General features: G+C 49.1%; 1 protein-coding gene across 2 annotated transcripts in view; it reads left to right on the plus strand.

Annotated features, from left to right (window-relative positions):
- Positions 1-8,168: 8,168 nt before the first annotated feature.
- LOC123747497 (uncharacterized) overlaps positions 8,169-16,608 on the plus strand; it is a 35,963-nt gene continuing 27,523 nt past the window's right edge. For both annotated transcript variants that reach the window (XM_069332379.1, XM_045729714.2), the window contains exons 1-2: positions 8,169-8,722; positions 14,470-14,512. In XM_069332379.1, coding sequence (XP_069188480.1) covers positions 8,712-8,722; positions 14,470-14,512 — 54 coding nt within the window. In that variant the 5' untranslated portion in view covers positions 8,169-8,711. The remainder of the gene's footprint in view (positions 8,723-14,469; positions 14,513-16,608) is intronic.

Genomic DNA, 16,608 nt, shown 5'->3' on the forward strand with positions numbered 1-16,608 from the left:
TTAAACCTACACGAGGATAGCGAATGATAGGGAGGGATAGTGGGAGGGGGAGGTGAGATCAGGGAGAGGGAGAGATGCGGGGGATGGTGAGGGAGGTGTAGATGGAAAGGATGGAGAGACGGAAAAGGTAATGGGGGAGGGAGGGAGGGAGGGAGGCAGTGTCGTATATATCAACTTCGCACAATACAAAACGAATGATATCGATTATAACTATTATCCCTTTCGTGTGATCCCGCCCACCCGTGTGATCCCGCCCACCCGTGTGGTCCCGCCCGCCCACCCGTGTGGTCCCGCCCGCCCACCCGTGTGGTCCCGCCCGCCCACCCGTGTGGTCCCGCCCGCCCACCCGTGTGGTCCCGCCCGCCCACCCGTGTGGTCCCGCCCGCCCACCCCGTGTGGTCCCGCCCACCCGTGTGATCCCGCCCGCTCACCCGTGTGGTCCCGCCCGCCCACCCGTGTGGTCCCGCCCGCCCACCCGTGTGGTCCCGCCCGCTCACCCGTGTGGTCCCGCCCGCCCACCCGTGTGGTCCCGCCCGCCCACCCGTGTGGTCCCGCCCGCCCACCCGTGTGGTCCCGCCCGCCCACCCGTGTGGTCCCGCCCGCCCACCCGTGTGGTCCCGCCCGCTCACCCGTGTGGTACCGCCCGCTCACCCGTGTGGTCCCGCCCGCTCACCCGTGTGATCCCGCCCTCCCGTGTGATCCCGCCCACCCGTGTGATCCCGCCCTCCCGTGTGATCCCGCCCTCCCGTGTGATCCCGCCCACCCTCTAACATCGCCACACATTAAGTCATCAACATTGCTCAAGTGTTGCATTCAAATGGGCATCAATAACCGGTCTGCCACGAGTAGCAACGTGTGTGCCTTGCTCTGGGTTCTGTACGCTCATAAGCCTTGAATTCTACGCTCACAAAGATTTAGTTCTACGCTCCCAAAGATTGAATTCTTATACGCCCATGAAACTTGAACTCCTATTCGCCCATTAAGCTTGAACTCTACGCTCACAAGGCTTGAATGCTACTCTCATAAAGTTTAAATTCTACGCTCACGAAGGTAAAAGTTACTCACAAGTGTACTAACCAGCAGCCAGCTTATGCTGTAGCCGCACTTGCCAATTGCCTAGACGGCAAACTTGCCCATTCAGGAGTCTCAGGATCGTTAGTATTCTCAATGGGCACCAATGGTTCAAAATGATAACATGCTACTGTCATGCACTCGGGCATGCCCCATGTACTTACCATGGCACGCACTCGGGCATGCCCCATGTATTACCATGGCACGCACTCGCGCATGCCCCATGTATTACCATGGCACGCACTCGGGCATGCCCCATGTATTACCATGGCACGCACTCGCGCATGCCCCATGTATTACCATGGCACGCACTCGCGCATGCCCCATGTACTTACCATGGCACGCACTCGGGTGTGCCTCATGCACTTACCATGGCACGCACTCGGGTGTGCCTCATGCACTTACCATGGCACGCACTCGGGTGTGCCTCATGCACTTACCATGGCACGCACTCGGGTGTGCCTCATGCACTTGCTATGATATGCACGCACTCGGGTGTGCTTCATGCACTTACCATGGCACGCACTCGGGTGTGCCTCATGCACTTACCATGGCACGCACTCGGGTGTGCCTCATGCACTTGCTATGATATGCACGCATTGCATGACCAGTTTCCCCTGCAAAAACCAAGCAATTTTTTTCTTTTAGTTTTGAGAGGTTAATATGGTGTTGGTCTTAAGGTCTATCAAACTGTTGAGGATTATTAGGGAGACCACGAGCCTATTGGCCACCCAGCAAGTATATACATCACTCCCAAACATAGTTCAGGACTAATGTGTATGCCCCCAGTGTGTATATATATACACTGAGCTGCGGTATATACATCTGTGTATATAACTTCCGTGGAGTTATTGAACACACTAACCCTCAGTCAATTCTCGTTCAAGCCGCAGTCTTACTTCACATACACATTCGTCAATTTAAACTTACTGTGTGGCTAATATCGATATCTTCTTCTTCGCATGTAAATGAATTTACATGTTTAATATAATTGTGTGTATAGAATTAGGTCTAGGATAGATTAGGTTAGGTAATTTGGTACTATTGGTAATTATTTCTATTTGCTGCATTTAGGGAGGTGTGGTTCAACAACACGGGCTAGGCTCGTCCAAGCGGCGGCCAAACACAAAGACCCCAGTCATAAATTTTAACATATCCCTCTATTCAAAACTGGTATTTTCTCAAGTATATGGTGGTATTGTTTCCTATTAGAATGTGGTGAATAATTCGCCCTAAGTTTACTGTTGTTAACAGTTAACTTAGGGCTAAGTTAACTAAGTTAGGTTAGGTGGTTAAGTTATGTTGGGCATTATTCGTATTTGTAGGACGTTGATGAAGTATTTAGAGGTGCAGATTAAGCAGAGGACGTGAACGTAGCACTGCTCGAGAAAAAAACAGCCCGTCCTCATCAACCAGCCCGTCCTCATCAACCAGCCCGTCCTCATCAATCAGCCCGTCCTCATCAATCAGCCCGTCCTCATCAACCAGCCCGTCCTCATCAATCAACCCGTCCTCATCAACCAGCCCGTCCTCATCAACCAGCCCGTCCTCATCAACCAGCCCGTCCTCATCAACCAGCCCGTCCTCATCAACCAGCCCGTCCTCATCAACCAGCCCGTCCTCATCAATCAACCCGTCCTCATCAACCAGCCCGTCCTCATCAACCAGCCCGTCCTCATCAACCAGCCCGTCCTCATCAACCAGCCCGTCCTCATCAACCAGCCCGTCCTCTTCAACCAGCCCGTCCTCTTCAACCAGCCCGTCCTCATCAACCAGCCCGTCCTCATCAACCAGCCCGTCCTCTTCAACCAGCCCGTCCTCTTCAACCAGCCCGTCCTCATCAACCAGCCCGTCCTCATCAACCAGCCCGTCCTCATCAACCAGCCCGTCCTCATCAACCAGCCCGTCCTCATCAACCAGCCCGTCCTCTTCAACCAGCCCGTCCTCTTCAACCAGCCCGTCCTCATCAACCAGCCCGTCCTCATCAACCAGCCCGTCCTCATCAACCAGCCCGTCCTCATCAACCAGCCCGTCCTCATCAACCAGCCCGTCCTCATCAACCAGCCCGTCCTCATCAACAAATGACATATGCTCGTAAAACCTGCAAGCAAAACCCCCTTGTTTATGAATGAATAATACACCTTACACACGACTTAGAACTAACCCGTCCTCAGACCAAGTCCATTCCATCCAGCGGTCGACCCCAAAGACGCATTTATCAATTTTATCATGCTGTTCATTGAAAATATAAATTTTCTCAAATTAATATTGTTATATATTAGCATATTGTGCATGTTTACGCACTTACTAAGTTAGGTGTTTAGGTTCTGTTGACGATTATTTGTAGTACGTGGGTGAAGCGTTTACAGCGTTGTTTCGAACAAAAGTCGTCAGTGAAGCATTTGTTCGAGAAGTGTTCGGACGTCATCATTTGTGAGTAGTGTTTAAACCGTTTTTCATTCACAATCGGGGTTTGGCGGGTGCATGGGATGGACTTTGGCCTTTGTTTATGAAGACGAGCTGCTCACAATTGATGACGTTCGAACATTTCTCGAACAAGTGCTTCACTAACGTCTGTTCGAATCGCAACTCTGTAAATATTTCACCCAAGTGGTACAAATGCAAATAATCGCCAACACGACCTGAACACGTATCTTCATCTATGCCTAACTATACATAGAACTTTAATATATAATGATATTAATTTATATGACACACTTATGTTTAATACGCAATACATAAAAATTGATGAAAGGGTCTTGGGGGTACGGCAGCCGCTTTAACGAGCTTGGCCTGAAGGTTGAGAAAAAACACACACACCATTAGCTGTGAGTCGTGTCAAGTGTTTTTCACTCAAACAGGAGGTTTGGTGGCTGGATTAACGAGCACTTGACGTTTGTTGACAAGGCAACCCGTCCTCGACTCAAGTCCATTACATCCAGCGGTCGACCCCACAGACGCATTCATAAATTTTAACATGCTGTTAATTCAAAACGGGAATTTTCTCAAGTATAAATTAATAATATAATATATTAGCATATTGTGTATATATAGGCATAGGATAGGTTAGGTGTTTAGGTTCTGTTGGTGATTATTTGTATTTGTAGTACGTGGGTGAAGCATTTACAGCGTTGTGATTCGAACACAAGTCGTCAGTGAAGCACTTGTTCCGGAAGTGTTCGAACGTCAGCAGTTGTGAGTCGTGTGTAAACCGTTTTTCATTCATAAACAGCTGGGGTTTGGCGGGTGCATGGAATCACTTTGGGTCTTTGTTTGGAGGACGGGCTGGTTTCATTCACAAACAGGGGGTTCACCTGCTTGATATACGAGCATTTGACTGTTGTTTATGAGAGTGAGCTGTTCTGAGCACTGGGCCCAGTATAGAGGCACATGACCCAATCATTGTTGAGGGTCGAGGCGCAGAGCCCACAGAGCGAGTTAGGAGTCAAGGCTTGAAATAAGAGATTTGCTTGAATGCGACATTTATTGGGGTCTATAATATCAGGGCTGTAGCTGGCCAGCCTGAGTCACGTGGGCACGATCTCAATATACCAGGTAACAGCCCTTTACCGCCCCATAAATGTGGTTTATCTGAACAACTAACTCGTCCAATTTCAATTGACTTAATTGAACCCGTTTGTGTTAGTGTGTCTGGTTACCTACGGCCTTAAAGACATGAATTTGTTGATTCATGACTTGTGACGGTTGGGCAGCAGTACAAAATTTAGGTAATCTATCTTGGCCAATAATTGTTTGCCATACAACTGTGCAATGTAAGGAGCTTCCATCAACTGACCACGAGTGTGTGTGGCAATTCGACCTAAACTAGATCACCTCCCACAAATTAGGTTCAGATCCGGGTCAGGAGTCGACCACAACTCGTTCTTTCCGTCACTGTGTTCGTTCAGTTCCGGGTCTGATGTCAAATCTCCGGAAAGGTTGGCTGGCCCCTTCAATAGTCTTCCCCCCCAGCCCAACGGGCGTCAAATTGCGAGACTTTGAGCGTCATATCGCTATCGGGCTGACGTAGACAGCGGTAATCAATCACTCGTGTCGTGTCTACACAGTGCCGACATGATCGTGTTGGCTTCCAAGTTACAGCAACTGTCGCTACCTGTCACTCGACTCTTGTCTTCGTCACACAACGGCGTGTACTTACTTTTGGTAATTAATTCATATCGTCGTTCACACCCGATTCCTGCATGATTTTCCCTTTATCATGCTTGCATAATTTGGGACTCCTCAGGCCACTTTGTCCTTCTCCTATTGCTATACTGTATGTCTTCCGCGTCGAAAGTACATATAACTTGCTATATGTTACTGGACATATATAACATGTTATACAAATTATGTATAGTGGCATGTTAAAGTGAGACATGTATGTTATAGGATAATTTCAACGCCCTTCCACGCCGAAATATATGCCGGATATATCCGTGGCGAGCTCCGTGAGCTCCACGCCTCTCAACAGCCTGTTTTACCAGGTAACTTGAGCGCGCGTGAGCACCTTGGGACACTTGGAATCTGGGTTCTGAGCACTTCCTCCATCGGCGCTTTGTGGGGCGTCGAGAGTACCCGCAGACGCAGCCCAGGGGTACACGGAGACTCAGCCCAGGGGTACACGGAGACGCAGCCCAGGGGTACACGGAGACTCAGCCCAGGGGTACACGGAGACGCAGCCCAGGGGTACACAGAGACGCAGCCCAGGGGTACACAGAGACGCAGCCCAGGGGTAAACGGAGACTCAGCCCAGGGGTACACGGAGACGCAGCCCAGGGGTACACGGAGACGCAGCCCAGGGGTACACGGAGACGCAGCCCAGGGGTACACAGAGACGCAGCCCAGGGGTACACAGAGACGCAGCCCAGGGGTACACGGAGACGCAGCCCAGGGGTACACGGAGACGCAGCCCAGGGGTACACAGAGACGCAGCCCAGGGGTACACAGAGACGCAGCCCAGGGGTAAACGGAGACTCAGCCCAGGGGTACACAGAGACGCAGCCCAGGGGTACACAGAGACGCAGCCCAGGGGTACACAGAGACGCAGCCCAGGGGTACACAGAGACGCAGCCCAGGGGTACACAGAGACGCAGCCCAGGGGTACACAGAGACGCAGCCCAGGGGTACACAGAGACGCAGCCCAGGGGTACACAGAGACGCAGCCCAGGGGTACACAGAGACGCAGCCCAGGGGTACACAGAGACGCAGCCCAGGGGTACACAGAGACGCAGCCCAGGGGTATATTAAAGACACAGTGGCGTGACGGTGATGTGATAAGCTGGCGATTGAAGACACCTCGAGGTCGTTGCGTCACTATATATAGACAAGTAGTGGTGTACTATCTGCCTCTCTCTCAGGTACAGCACCAACATCCGCTTGTGACGTGCAGGCTGATGTACGTACATCTCTAGAGGAGAGGGAGAGGGGGAGAGAGAGAGGGAGAGAGAGAGAGAGAGAGAGGGAGAGAGAGAGAGGGAGAGAGAGAGGGGGAGAGAGAGAGAGGGGGAGAGAGAGAGAGGGGGAGAGAGAGAGAGAGGGGGAGAGAGAGAGAGGGGGAGAGAGAGAGAGAGAATGCTAATATAATATAGATATTGCCAATGTGTTGTGAAGGTTGAGAGTTCTATTGAACACACACACAAGTAGCCGAGCGGACAGTGCTCTGGGGGTCGTAGTTCTAAAGGCCCGGGTTCAATTCCTGTTCAAGGCACAAACAAATGGGCAGTTTCTTTCACCTTATGCTCCTGTTCACTTAGCGTTAAATAGTTACCTGGGAGTTAGACAATTAGTACGGGTTGCTTTCTGGGGATGTGTGTGTGTGCATTAGAAATATAAGTAGTAGATATGATGGAAGAAAATAGATCGGGAGTTAATAGATTATACATCCGATGGTTAAAAAGGCGGGGTCCAAGAGATAACACCTCGATCCTGCACTCAGAAATAGTAAATACACACACACACAATGTCGTTTAGTAACATAAATTTCAAGGTAATCTCCACAGCATTTAGGAAGAAACCTTGGAGGACAGAAAAACAGATGAGATATGATCGCAGCATACAAGATACTCAGGGGAATAGACAAGGACAGCCTCGTTAAGCTGAGAAAAAGTAGGACAAAGCGGACACAAGTGAAAGCTGGAAAAACTAAATGAGTGGAAGAAATGTAAGGAAATACTCGTACCCTGTACTGGTGGTTAACAAGTGGAATGAATGCACTGAGGAAAGTTGTGGAAGCCACCTCCACTCTCAAATTTAAGGTCAAGTTCGAGAATTTGAATGTGAGAATACTTAAGCTATAACTCAGTTACAAGACTATTAGGCGGGGCAGGAAGAAAGTCAACCCCCCCCCCCACCCACCCACTTGCCAGTAGTCTCTGATTGGTAAACATGATAGATACACACATCCACGAGCCAATCAGACACGAGAATTGCAGCATCTACCAACAATGGGCGCCATGGTGGTTATCACGGGCGGGGGCAGTCAGTCCCCCCTGAGGCACGCTGCGTGTAGTAGATGAGGACGGTGATGCAATGATTGAGACACACGATGCAACATCTTCGGCGCTCTGGGCTTCCGGTCAGACGATGGGAGACGGGGGAAAGATGGTATTTCTCAACCTTCCGGGTGGCGTTGTTCCGAGCTGTATTGTTTTGGGGTCGAGTTGGATAGGCTCCTCGTGTGTTTCTAATGGATGGGTGTTGAATGTTTACATTCTCTGCTTGCTTTGTCTGCGGTTTCTGAAGTTTCATTTTAGGGATTTTTTTTTGTTTACGTCTAGTTATATCACGTTCCACTTCTGTACGCTACTTTTTTCTGGGAAAAGTTCTCCTCTCTCCCACAGTCTGGAAGCCGCCTTCCCCTCTCTCCCACAGTCTGGAAGCCGCCTTCCCCTCTCTCCCACAGTCTGGAAGCCCCCATCTCCTCTTCCATCTCCTGTGTGACATCAACACTACCCCTCCCTCCCGGCGTTCCTTACTGCCTCTATCACATACCAACCTTCCAATGGAGTTATGCGTGGGAGTCACAGATAACATTCCACGATCCTCAGCTGATAAATTAACGTTCGCGTTAGAGGAATGTCCTCAGTTGCACTGAAGACGGCACCGCGGCCAGTGATCGTGGAGCGAGAACGTGTCCAGGAAATAATTGTTTTATTTTCACTTGTTTTTTTTTCTTTCGCGGGATTGTGGAATTGTGATTGGTGATGAATGTTACCAAATTGATCTCCGTCTCAGTGATGATTTAACGTCATACTGTTCGGTAATTTGAGGGGTCAATGATGGTGACTGTTGGATAAGCGCGGTTGTGTGAAGTTCGTGATGAGCAGCTTTGGCCTAGAACCCCACCAGTCAAGACCGCAAGAGAGCCTCGGTGCTTGGCACCTCACCAAAACTCGGCCAAGTATCTTGTTCCACGCTTGATAACACACAGATTGTGGCCTCTAAATGTTCCCAACTGCTGCTGCTGCTGTTCTGCTACTGTTGCTGCTTGCATTCCTGCTACTGCTGCTGCTGCTGCTTGTATTCCATCTGCAGCTTCAGCGACACAAGAGAGGGAGGGGTGCCCACAGGGTCGGCATGCGGTACAAGGAAATATTAGTCACATCGTCGACCGTGGCCAGCTGCTCTGCTGGTCTCCTGTCATGACTGCGAAGTAGGTCATTTCCTCCTCCCACTGGGAACCTCTACTCTCCTTATATATATATATATATATATATATATATATATATATATATATATATATATATATATATATATATATATATAATTATATATATATACTACTGCTTGTTAATGTTTGTATATTATTTAAAAGATCTAAAATATAAGCTAATAAAATGTACAAGAGAAAAAGGAGGAAGGAGGCGGAGGAAAAGGGGAGGGAGGGAGGGAGGGAGAGAGAGAGAGAGAGAGAGAGAGAGAGAGAGAGAGAGAGAGAGAGAGAGAGAGAGAGAGAGGGGGGTAAGGAGTTGAGTATACTCTCTCAGGAACAGGAAGCCCTTAAGATTATGCTGGTCCAGGGTGAGGCTGTCTCTGCCACCTGTTCACAGGTGAACACATTAGCCCACGTTGGTGCAGTGTGTTCTCATTACTCTGTGTATATACATATTTGTAAAGCTCTTAGACCTCCGCCTTTCTAACCAATTTATTTTTCCTCTATCATGTTTACTACATTCATTTCTCTCTCACACACACACATCCCCAAGAAGTAGCCCGTAGCAGCTGTCTAACTCCCAGGTACCTATTTACTGCTAGATGAACAGGTGCATCAGGGTGAAAGACACTGCCCATTTGTTTCCGCCTCCGCCGGGATCGATCTCCGGACCCTAGGACTACGAATACTGAGCGCTGTTCACTCAGCCGTCAGGCCCCCTGACGTGTATTCACCTAGTTGTGCTTGCGGGGGTTGAGCTCTGCTCTTTCGGCCCGCCTCTCAATAATAAATTCCCCCCCCCCCCACACACACATCCCCAGGAAGCAGCCGGTAACAGCTGTCTAACTCCCAGGTACCTATTTTACTGCTAGGTAACAGGATCATCAGGGTGAAAGAAACTCTGCCCATTTGTTTCAAGCAGGTGCCGGGAATCGAACCCCGAACCACAGGACTATGTATCCAGCGTACTCAGCGCACCAGCACCTGTGTGTATGTACTTACCTAGTTGTGCTTGCAGGGGTTGCGCTTTGGCTCTTTGGTCCCGCCTTTCAACTGTCAATCAACTGGTGTACAGATTCCTGAGCCTACTGGGCTCTTATCATATCTACATTTGAAACTGTGTATGGAGTCAGCCTCCACCACATCATTGCCTAAGGCATTCCACCTGTTAACTACTCTAACACTGAAAAAGTTCTTTCTAACGCCCCTGTGTGTGTGTGTGTGTGTGTGTGTGTGTGTGTGTGTGTGTGTGTGTGTGTGTGTGTGTGTGTGTGTGTGTGTAGACAAGAATTATCACGGAGAAATTCATTTTCCTGCTTTATAGTCAAGTTACACATCCCTTGACGCCAGTTTGTCGCCTGCGTCGCCTGCGTCTTTTGCGTAACGGCAAAACCAGACGATTTTTGTCGCCCGGTGTATCCTGGTCGCTATCGTTATCTCACGCTCTAAATTAAGATCCTGCGTTTCACGAAGTCTCGCCCAGACAACCGCGCAGAGTGAGAGGTGTGGTGGATTCTCAACCTGGTAGTGTGGTTTACAAGTGGGGGATGGTGGTGGTTGTGGTGGATGATGGTAGAGGTGGTGGTGGTGATGGGAGGTGTTGGCTGGTGGGTGATGATAGTGGTGGAGGGTAGTGGGTGGTGGTAGGTAATAAACTCTGTTGGATTCCGAGAGTGGGAAAGAGTGGGGGGAGGTAGGGGGGGGGGGGGGGTTCCCGAAGTTGGAGTTGGGTGGTGGTAGTAGTGGTGGTGGTGGTAGTAACTGGTTCTCCAAGTGGCAGTAGTGCTAGTGGTGGAGCCTAGCAGTACACGTGGGTGTAGATGATTAACTGTAGCTGACTATAGCTGCATAGTCAGCTAGTTTTCAGAGGAATTTCCATTTGGCTTTAGAACCGTTGACTGGGTACGGTTTGCTGGTTGACTGTGGCTTACTAGTAGGCTAGTTGGTGGATTTGGATTGGCTTAACGGCTGGCTTGTCACCTGCCATACTGACTTACTGATTAGCCTACAGTCTGGTTGGCTGGCTGATGCCTTCGCTGACTGGCTTGCCGGCTGGCTAGCTGACTGGCTGGCTAGCTGACTGGCTTGCCGGCTGGCTGGCTGACTGGCTAGCCGGCTGACTGGCTGGCGGTTGGGGGCCCAAGTTTACAGCGCTAATATTGACCCAAGACACTTCACACTGGGATCGCCAAGTCACTGGTGGTGGGTCTCTTCGTCGGCTTACATTGTTTGTCCCTCTCTGGTTGTTTTGGCTCGACACCGCATAATGGCATATCTTGTGTCGCTGGAACCTGATTGTTACTCTTCCCCTCTGACCGTCCCCCTCCCCTAGCCCCCTCACTCACTCAACCCCTCATCACCTGCCCCCCCCCACTCAGTCTCTTCCCTCTCAAGTCTCCTCTGAACCTCTCAACGCATGGGGTTGCTTGTGTCTCACCCCCTTTGGTGAGTACAGGGGTGCCACCACACTGGCTGGGGGACAGTGCCACCTCACTGTCTGAGGTAGAGTGCCACCACACTGGTTGGGGGACAGTGCCACCACACTGGCTGGGGGACAGTGCCACCACACTGGCTGGGGGACAGTGCCACCACACTGGCTGGGGGACAGTGCCACCACACTGGCTGGGGGACAGTGCCACCACACTGTCTGAGGTAGAGTGCCACCACACTGGTTGGGGGACAGTGCCACCACACTGGCTGGGGGACAGTGCCACCACACTGGCTGGGGGGAGAGTGCCACCACACTGGCTGGGGGGGACAGTGCCACCACACTGGCTGGGGGGACAGTGCCACCACACTGGCTGGGGGACAGTGCCACCACACTGGTTGGGGGACAGTGCCACCACACTGGCTGGGGGACAGTGCCACCACACTGGCTGGGGGACAGTGCCACCACACTGGCTGGGGGACAGTGCCACCACACTGGCTGGGGGACAGTGCCACCACACTGGTTGGGGGACAGTGCCACCACACTGGCTGGGGGACAGTGCCACCACACTGGCTGGGGGACAGTGCCACCACACTGGTTGGGGGACAGTGCCACCACACTGGTTGGAGGACAGTGCCACCACACTGGTTGGGGGACAGTGCCACCACACTGGCTGGGGGACAGTGCCACCACACTGGCTGGGGGGAGAGTGCCACCACACTGGCTGGGGGGAGAGTGCCACCACACTGGCTGGGGGGAGAGTGCCACCACACTGGCTGGGGGGAGAGTGCCACCACACTGGCTGGGGGGAGAGTGCCACCACACTGGCTGGGGGGAGAGTGCCACCACACTGGCTGGGGGGAGAGTGCCACCACACTGGCTGGGGGGAGAGTGCCACCACACTGGCTGGGGGGAGAGTGCCACCACACTGGCTGGGGGGAGAGTGCCACCACACTGGCTGGGGGGAGAGTGCCACCACACTGGCTGGGGGGAGAGTGCCACCACACTGGCTGGGGGGGACAGTGCCACCACACTGGCTGGGGGACAGTGCCACCACACTGGCTGGGGGACAGTGCCACCACACTGGCTGGGGGACAGTGCCACCACACTGACTGGGGGACAGTGCCACCACACTGGCTGGGGGACAGTGCCACCACACTGGCTGGGGGACAGTGCCACCACACTGGCTGGGGGAAAAGAGTGCCACCACACTGGCTGGGGGGAGAGTGCCACCACACTGGCTGGGGGGACAGTGCCACCACACTGGCTGGGGGGGGAGAGTGCCACCACACTGGCTGGGGGGAGAGTGCCACCACACTGGCTGGGGACAGTGCCACCACACTGGCTGGGGGACAGTGCCACCACACTGGATGGGGGACAGTGCCACCACACTGGCTGGGGGGACAGTGCCACCACACTGGCTGGGGGGACAGTGCCACCACACTGGCTGGGGGGAGAGTGCCACCACACTGGCTGTGTCTAACCTCCAGGACACAAGCAGATACGCTTGACAGGCAAAATCGTCCTCCCCCCCCCCCCCCCGAACGAGGTGCAGGCGTCAGCACCGGCACTGGTGAAAGGGGAAGGGAGGGAGGGAGGTGGAAGGAGTAAGTAGCAGACGGAAGAGGAGCCGGGAGGGGATGGAAAGGTGAGAAAAGGAGGCGACAGTGTTTGACAGCAGACAACCCACGCAGAGGTTAAAACCACAACACTCAGAAGTCTTAAGAACAAGATCACTCAGAAGTCTTAAGAACAAGATCACTCAGAAGTCTTAAGAACAAGATCACTCAGAAGTCTTAAGAACAAGGCCCCAGACATTAAGAAAACACATAAATTGCTATTGACAAGCCTCCCAGTGCCTGCAATCCATCAATTCACAAATATTTAACGCAGCTCTTGCGCCACATACTTAATAAATACCTCTAGCTGTTGTTGTTGTTTAAGATTCGCTACCTGGAAAAAATAAGTTCCAAGTAGCACGGGCTATGGTGAGCCCGTAGTGACCTCTAGCATATTAATTTCCTAAGTCAGGTAAATCTCTTAACACAAACAGGAAATTACACACCAATTTCTTTACTCGAAATACGAGTCAAAATATTCCTAAAAATAAAAAATAATTACCCATAGAAAAAAAGATAGGTTACAGTGGGAGGTACATAAAGGGAAAGGGGGAGATGGGGGGGGGAGGGGAGATGTAGCATGGAAGTATGGGGGAGTGAGAGAGAGAGAGAGAGAGAGAGAGAGAGAGAGAGAGAGAGAGAGAGAGAGAGAGAGAGAGAGAGAGAGAGAGAGAGAGAGAGAGAGAGAGAGAGAGAGAGAGAGAGAGAGAGAGAGGTGGAATGAATCATCAGGGAATACGGGCCACAGATGCAAATCAACACCATGCAACACGCCGCCCAGGTTCGAATCCTGGGCAAGGTCAAACGGCCATGCTCATCATCCTTCCACACCGTTCACCCTAGCCAAAAAAATGAACATGGATGTAAAACACTTGATGGATCGTGTTCTAGGAGAAACATGCTAAATAACCTATAGCTGGTTCCAGCATCTGACCTCAGACCTACAACCCATAAATAATAACAATAATAATAATAATAGAGAACTAAATGTATACAAAATACAACACAGTCATACAAGAACGATGACTTGGCCATTAGGCTCCAACCACCTCATTACGAGAGGCCTACGTGTAATTACCACGCCCTGACACGGCTAACAGCCGTTATAATCACCCCATCTCATCAGCCCTCATTAGGCAGCGACCCCGAGCACATAGTAAATGAACACGGACACCTGATTATACCCACAGCTGTTATCATCACCAGCCATCATAGTTCACTGGATCCAGAATATCAATTATGTTTCAGAATATCAATTATGTTTCAGAGTATCAATTATGTTTCAGAGTATCAATTATGTTTCAGAATATCAATTATGTTTCAGAATATCAATTATGTTTCAGAATATCAATTATGTTTCAGAATATCAATTATGTTTCAGAATATCAATTATGTTTCAGAGTATCAATTATGTTTCAGAATATCAATTATGTTTCAGAATATCAATTATGTTTCAGAGTATCAATTATGTTTCAGAATATCAATTATGTTTCAGAATATCAATTATGTTTCAGAATATCAATTATGTTTCAGAATATCAATTATGTTTCAGAATATCAATTATGTTTCAGAATATCAATTATGTTTCAGAATATCAATTATGTTTCAGAATATCAATTATGTTTCAGAACATCAATTATACTTCAGAATATCAGTCATACTTCAGAACATCAATGACATTATTCCTCTCTCCTTTGCAGACTGCCATACGTCGCCATATTCGTGCTGGTCCTGCTCTTTGTGGTAAGTGAAAATGATTCATGTTACCTTCATGTGGACTTGCTACGCCACCTGTGTACTGTAGTACACAGTACATAGGTGTACTATGTACATAGGTGTACTATGTATTGTTTAGATGATTTCTAACCGACCAACACCGAGAACACATTTTCTAGGGCAGTATCTTTGATTTATGTGTCATTGTCTATAGATAGATTAAGCCTCGTCTTGGTTGGTAATTCTATGGAGTTATCACCGAAATAAATTAAAAATGATGGATTTTATTCCAACGAATATTTGCAGTTTATATTTTTTACTTTCAATTAAAATTTACCAAATTCTTACAGTTTAATTTAACTTAGAGTTGATTATATATACTGTATATATATGTGTATATATATATATATATATATATATATATATATATATATATATATATATATATATATATATATATATATATATATATATATATATATATATTATTAAATATGACCGAAAAAGTAAGATTAATAATTCTAACGCGAATTTTCTCAATCTTTCGTACATTACGCTTCACTGTTGGAGGTAAATCAAAAATTAATTCTCCGAAATTCATTTTTATTTCTAGTCTGACGCGACACGGGCGCGTTTCGTAAAACTTATTACATTTTCAAAGACTTTAGTTCACAAATACACAACTGAATAGAACTTACGTATCTCCGAGTTTATATCTACATTTGAGTGAGGTGGGAGGGGTGATGTGGCATTAACACAAGACAGAACAAGAGGGGATATTAATAGGGTATTAAAAGTATCAACACAAGACAGAACACAAACAATGGGTATTGAATAGAAGTGTTTGTAGAAAGCCTATTGGTCCATATTTCTTGATGCTTCTATATTGGAGCGGAGTCTTGAGGTGGGTAGAATATAGTTGTGCAATAATTGGCTGTTGATTGCTGGTGTTGACTTCTTGATGTGTAGTGCCTCGCAAACGTCAAGCCGCCTGCTATCGCTGTATCTATCGATGATTTCTGTGTTGTTTACTAGGATTTCTCTGGCGATGGTTTGGTTGTGGGAAGAGATTATATGTTCCTTAATGGAGCCCTGTTGCTTATGCATCGTTAAACGCCTAGAAAGAGATGTTGTTGTCTTGCCTATATACTGGTTTTTTTGGAGCTTACAGTCCCCAAGTGGGCATTTGAAGGCATTGACGACGTTAGTCTCTTTTAAAGCGTTCTGTTTTGTGTCTGGAGAGTTTCTCATGAGTAGGCTGGCCGTTTTTCTGGTTTTATAGTAAATCGTCAGTTGTATCCTCTGATTTTTGTCTGTAGGGATAACGAAAGTTGGAAATTTGGAAATTTGGGGAGTTGGAAATTCTGTTGGACGACATATTCGACCTCGAGACACAAAAGAAGGTCACTACCAAAGATACCTTACAAGCAGAACTTATTGCAGAAGGAGGAAAGAATCGAGGCAACTACAGAAGCACCATACTGTCCCCCGAGCTTAAAGCGGCAGCTAAAAGCCTTCGTGAGAACAAGGAGATAGTTGTCAGGAGAGGTGACAAGTCGCCAATATATGTCATTCTTAAAAAAGACGAATATCTGGCGAAAATGAACATCATACTCTCTGACCAAACTAAGTTCCAAAGGGTAACGAAGGACACTACAGCCGAATTAAAAGCAAAGGTCAACAAACTGATCGAAACTGTGAACGCCAAGAAATCCGGACTCCACCTGCCAAAGATCATTGGGGAATATAAACCTGGATATGCGTATGGAAATGTCAAGACGCACAAGCCTGGAAACCCACTTCGGCCAATCATTAGCCAGATACCCACACCCACGTACAGACTGGCGAAGCGACTCAACGGCCTGCTGACTCCTTATGTTCCTTGCGCCTTCAGCCTGAAGTCTCCAAAGGAATTTGTGGACTTACTGCGGGGCACACGGGCCACAGGGATAAGAGCCTCGTTGGACGTAGAATCGCTGTTTACCAACGTACCTGTGGACGAGACAATCGGAATGATAGCCGACAGAGTGTATCGTGATCCAGCCTGTACTCCTCTTGACATGCCAGAAAGTATTCTGAGGAAACTACTCCAAGCTTGTACTAAAGAGGCACCCTTCTTGAGC

This window comes from Procambarus clarkii, chromosome 27 (assembly GCF_040958095.1).
Source record: "Procambarus clarkii isolate CNS0578487 chromosome 27, FALCON_Pclarkii_2.0, whole genome shotgun sequence".
Lineage (NCBI taxonomy): Eukaryota > Metazoa > Arthropoda > Malacostraca > Decapoda > Cambaridae > Procambarus > Procambarus clarkii.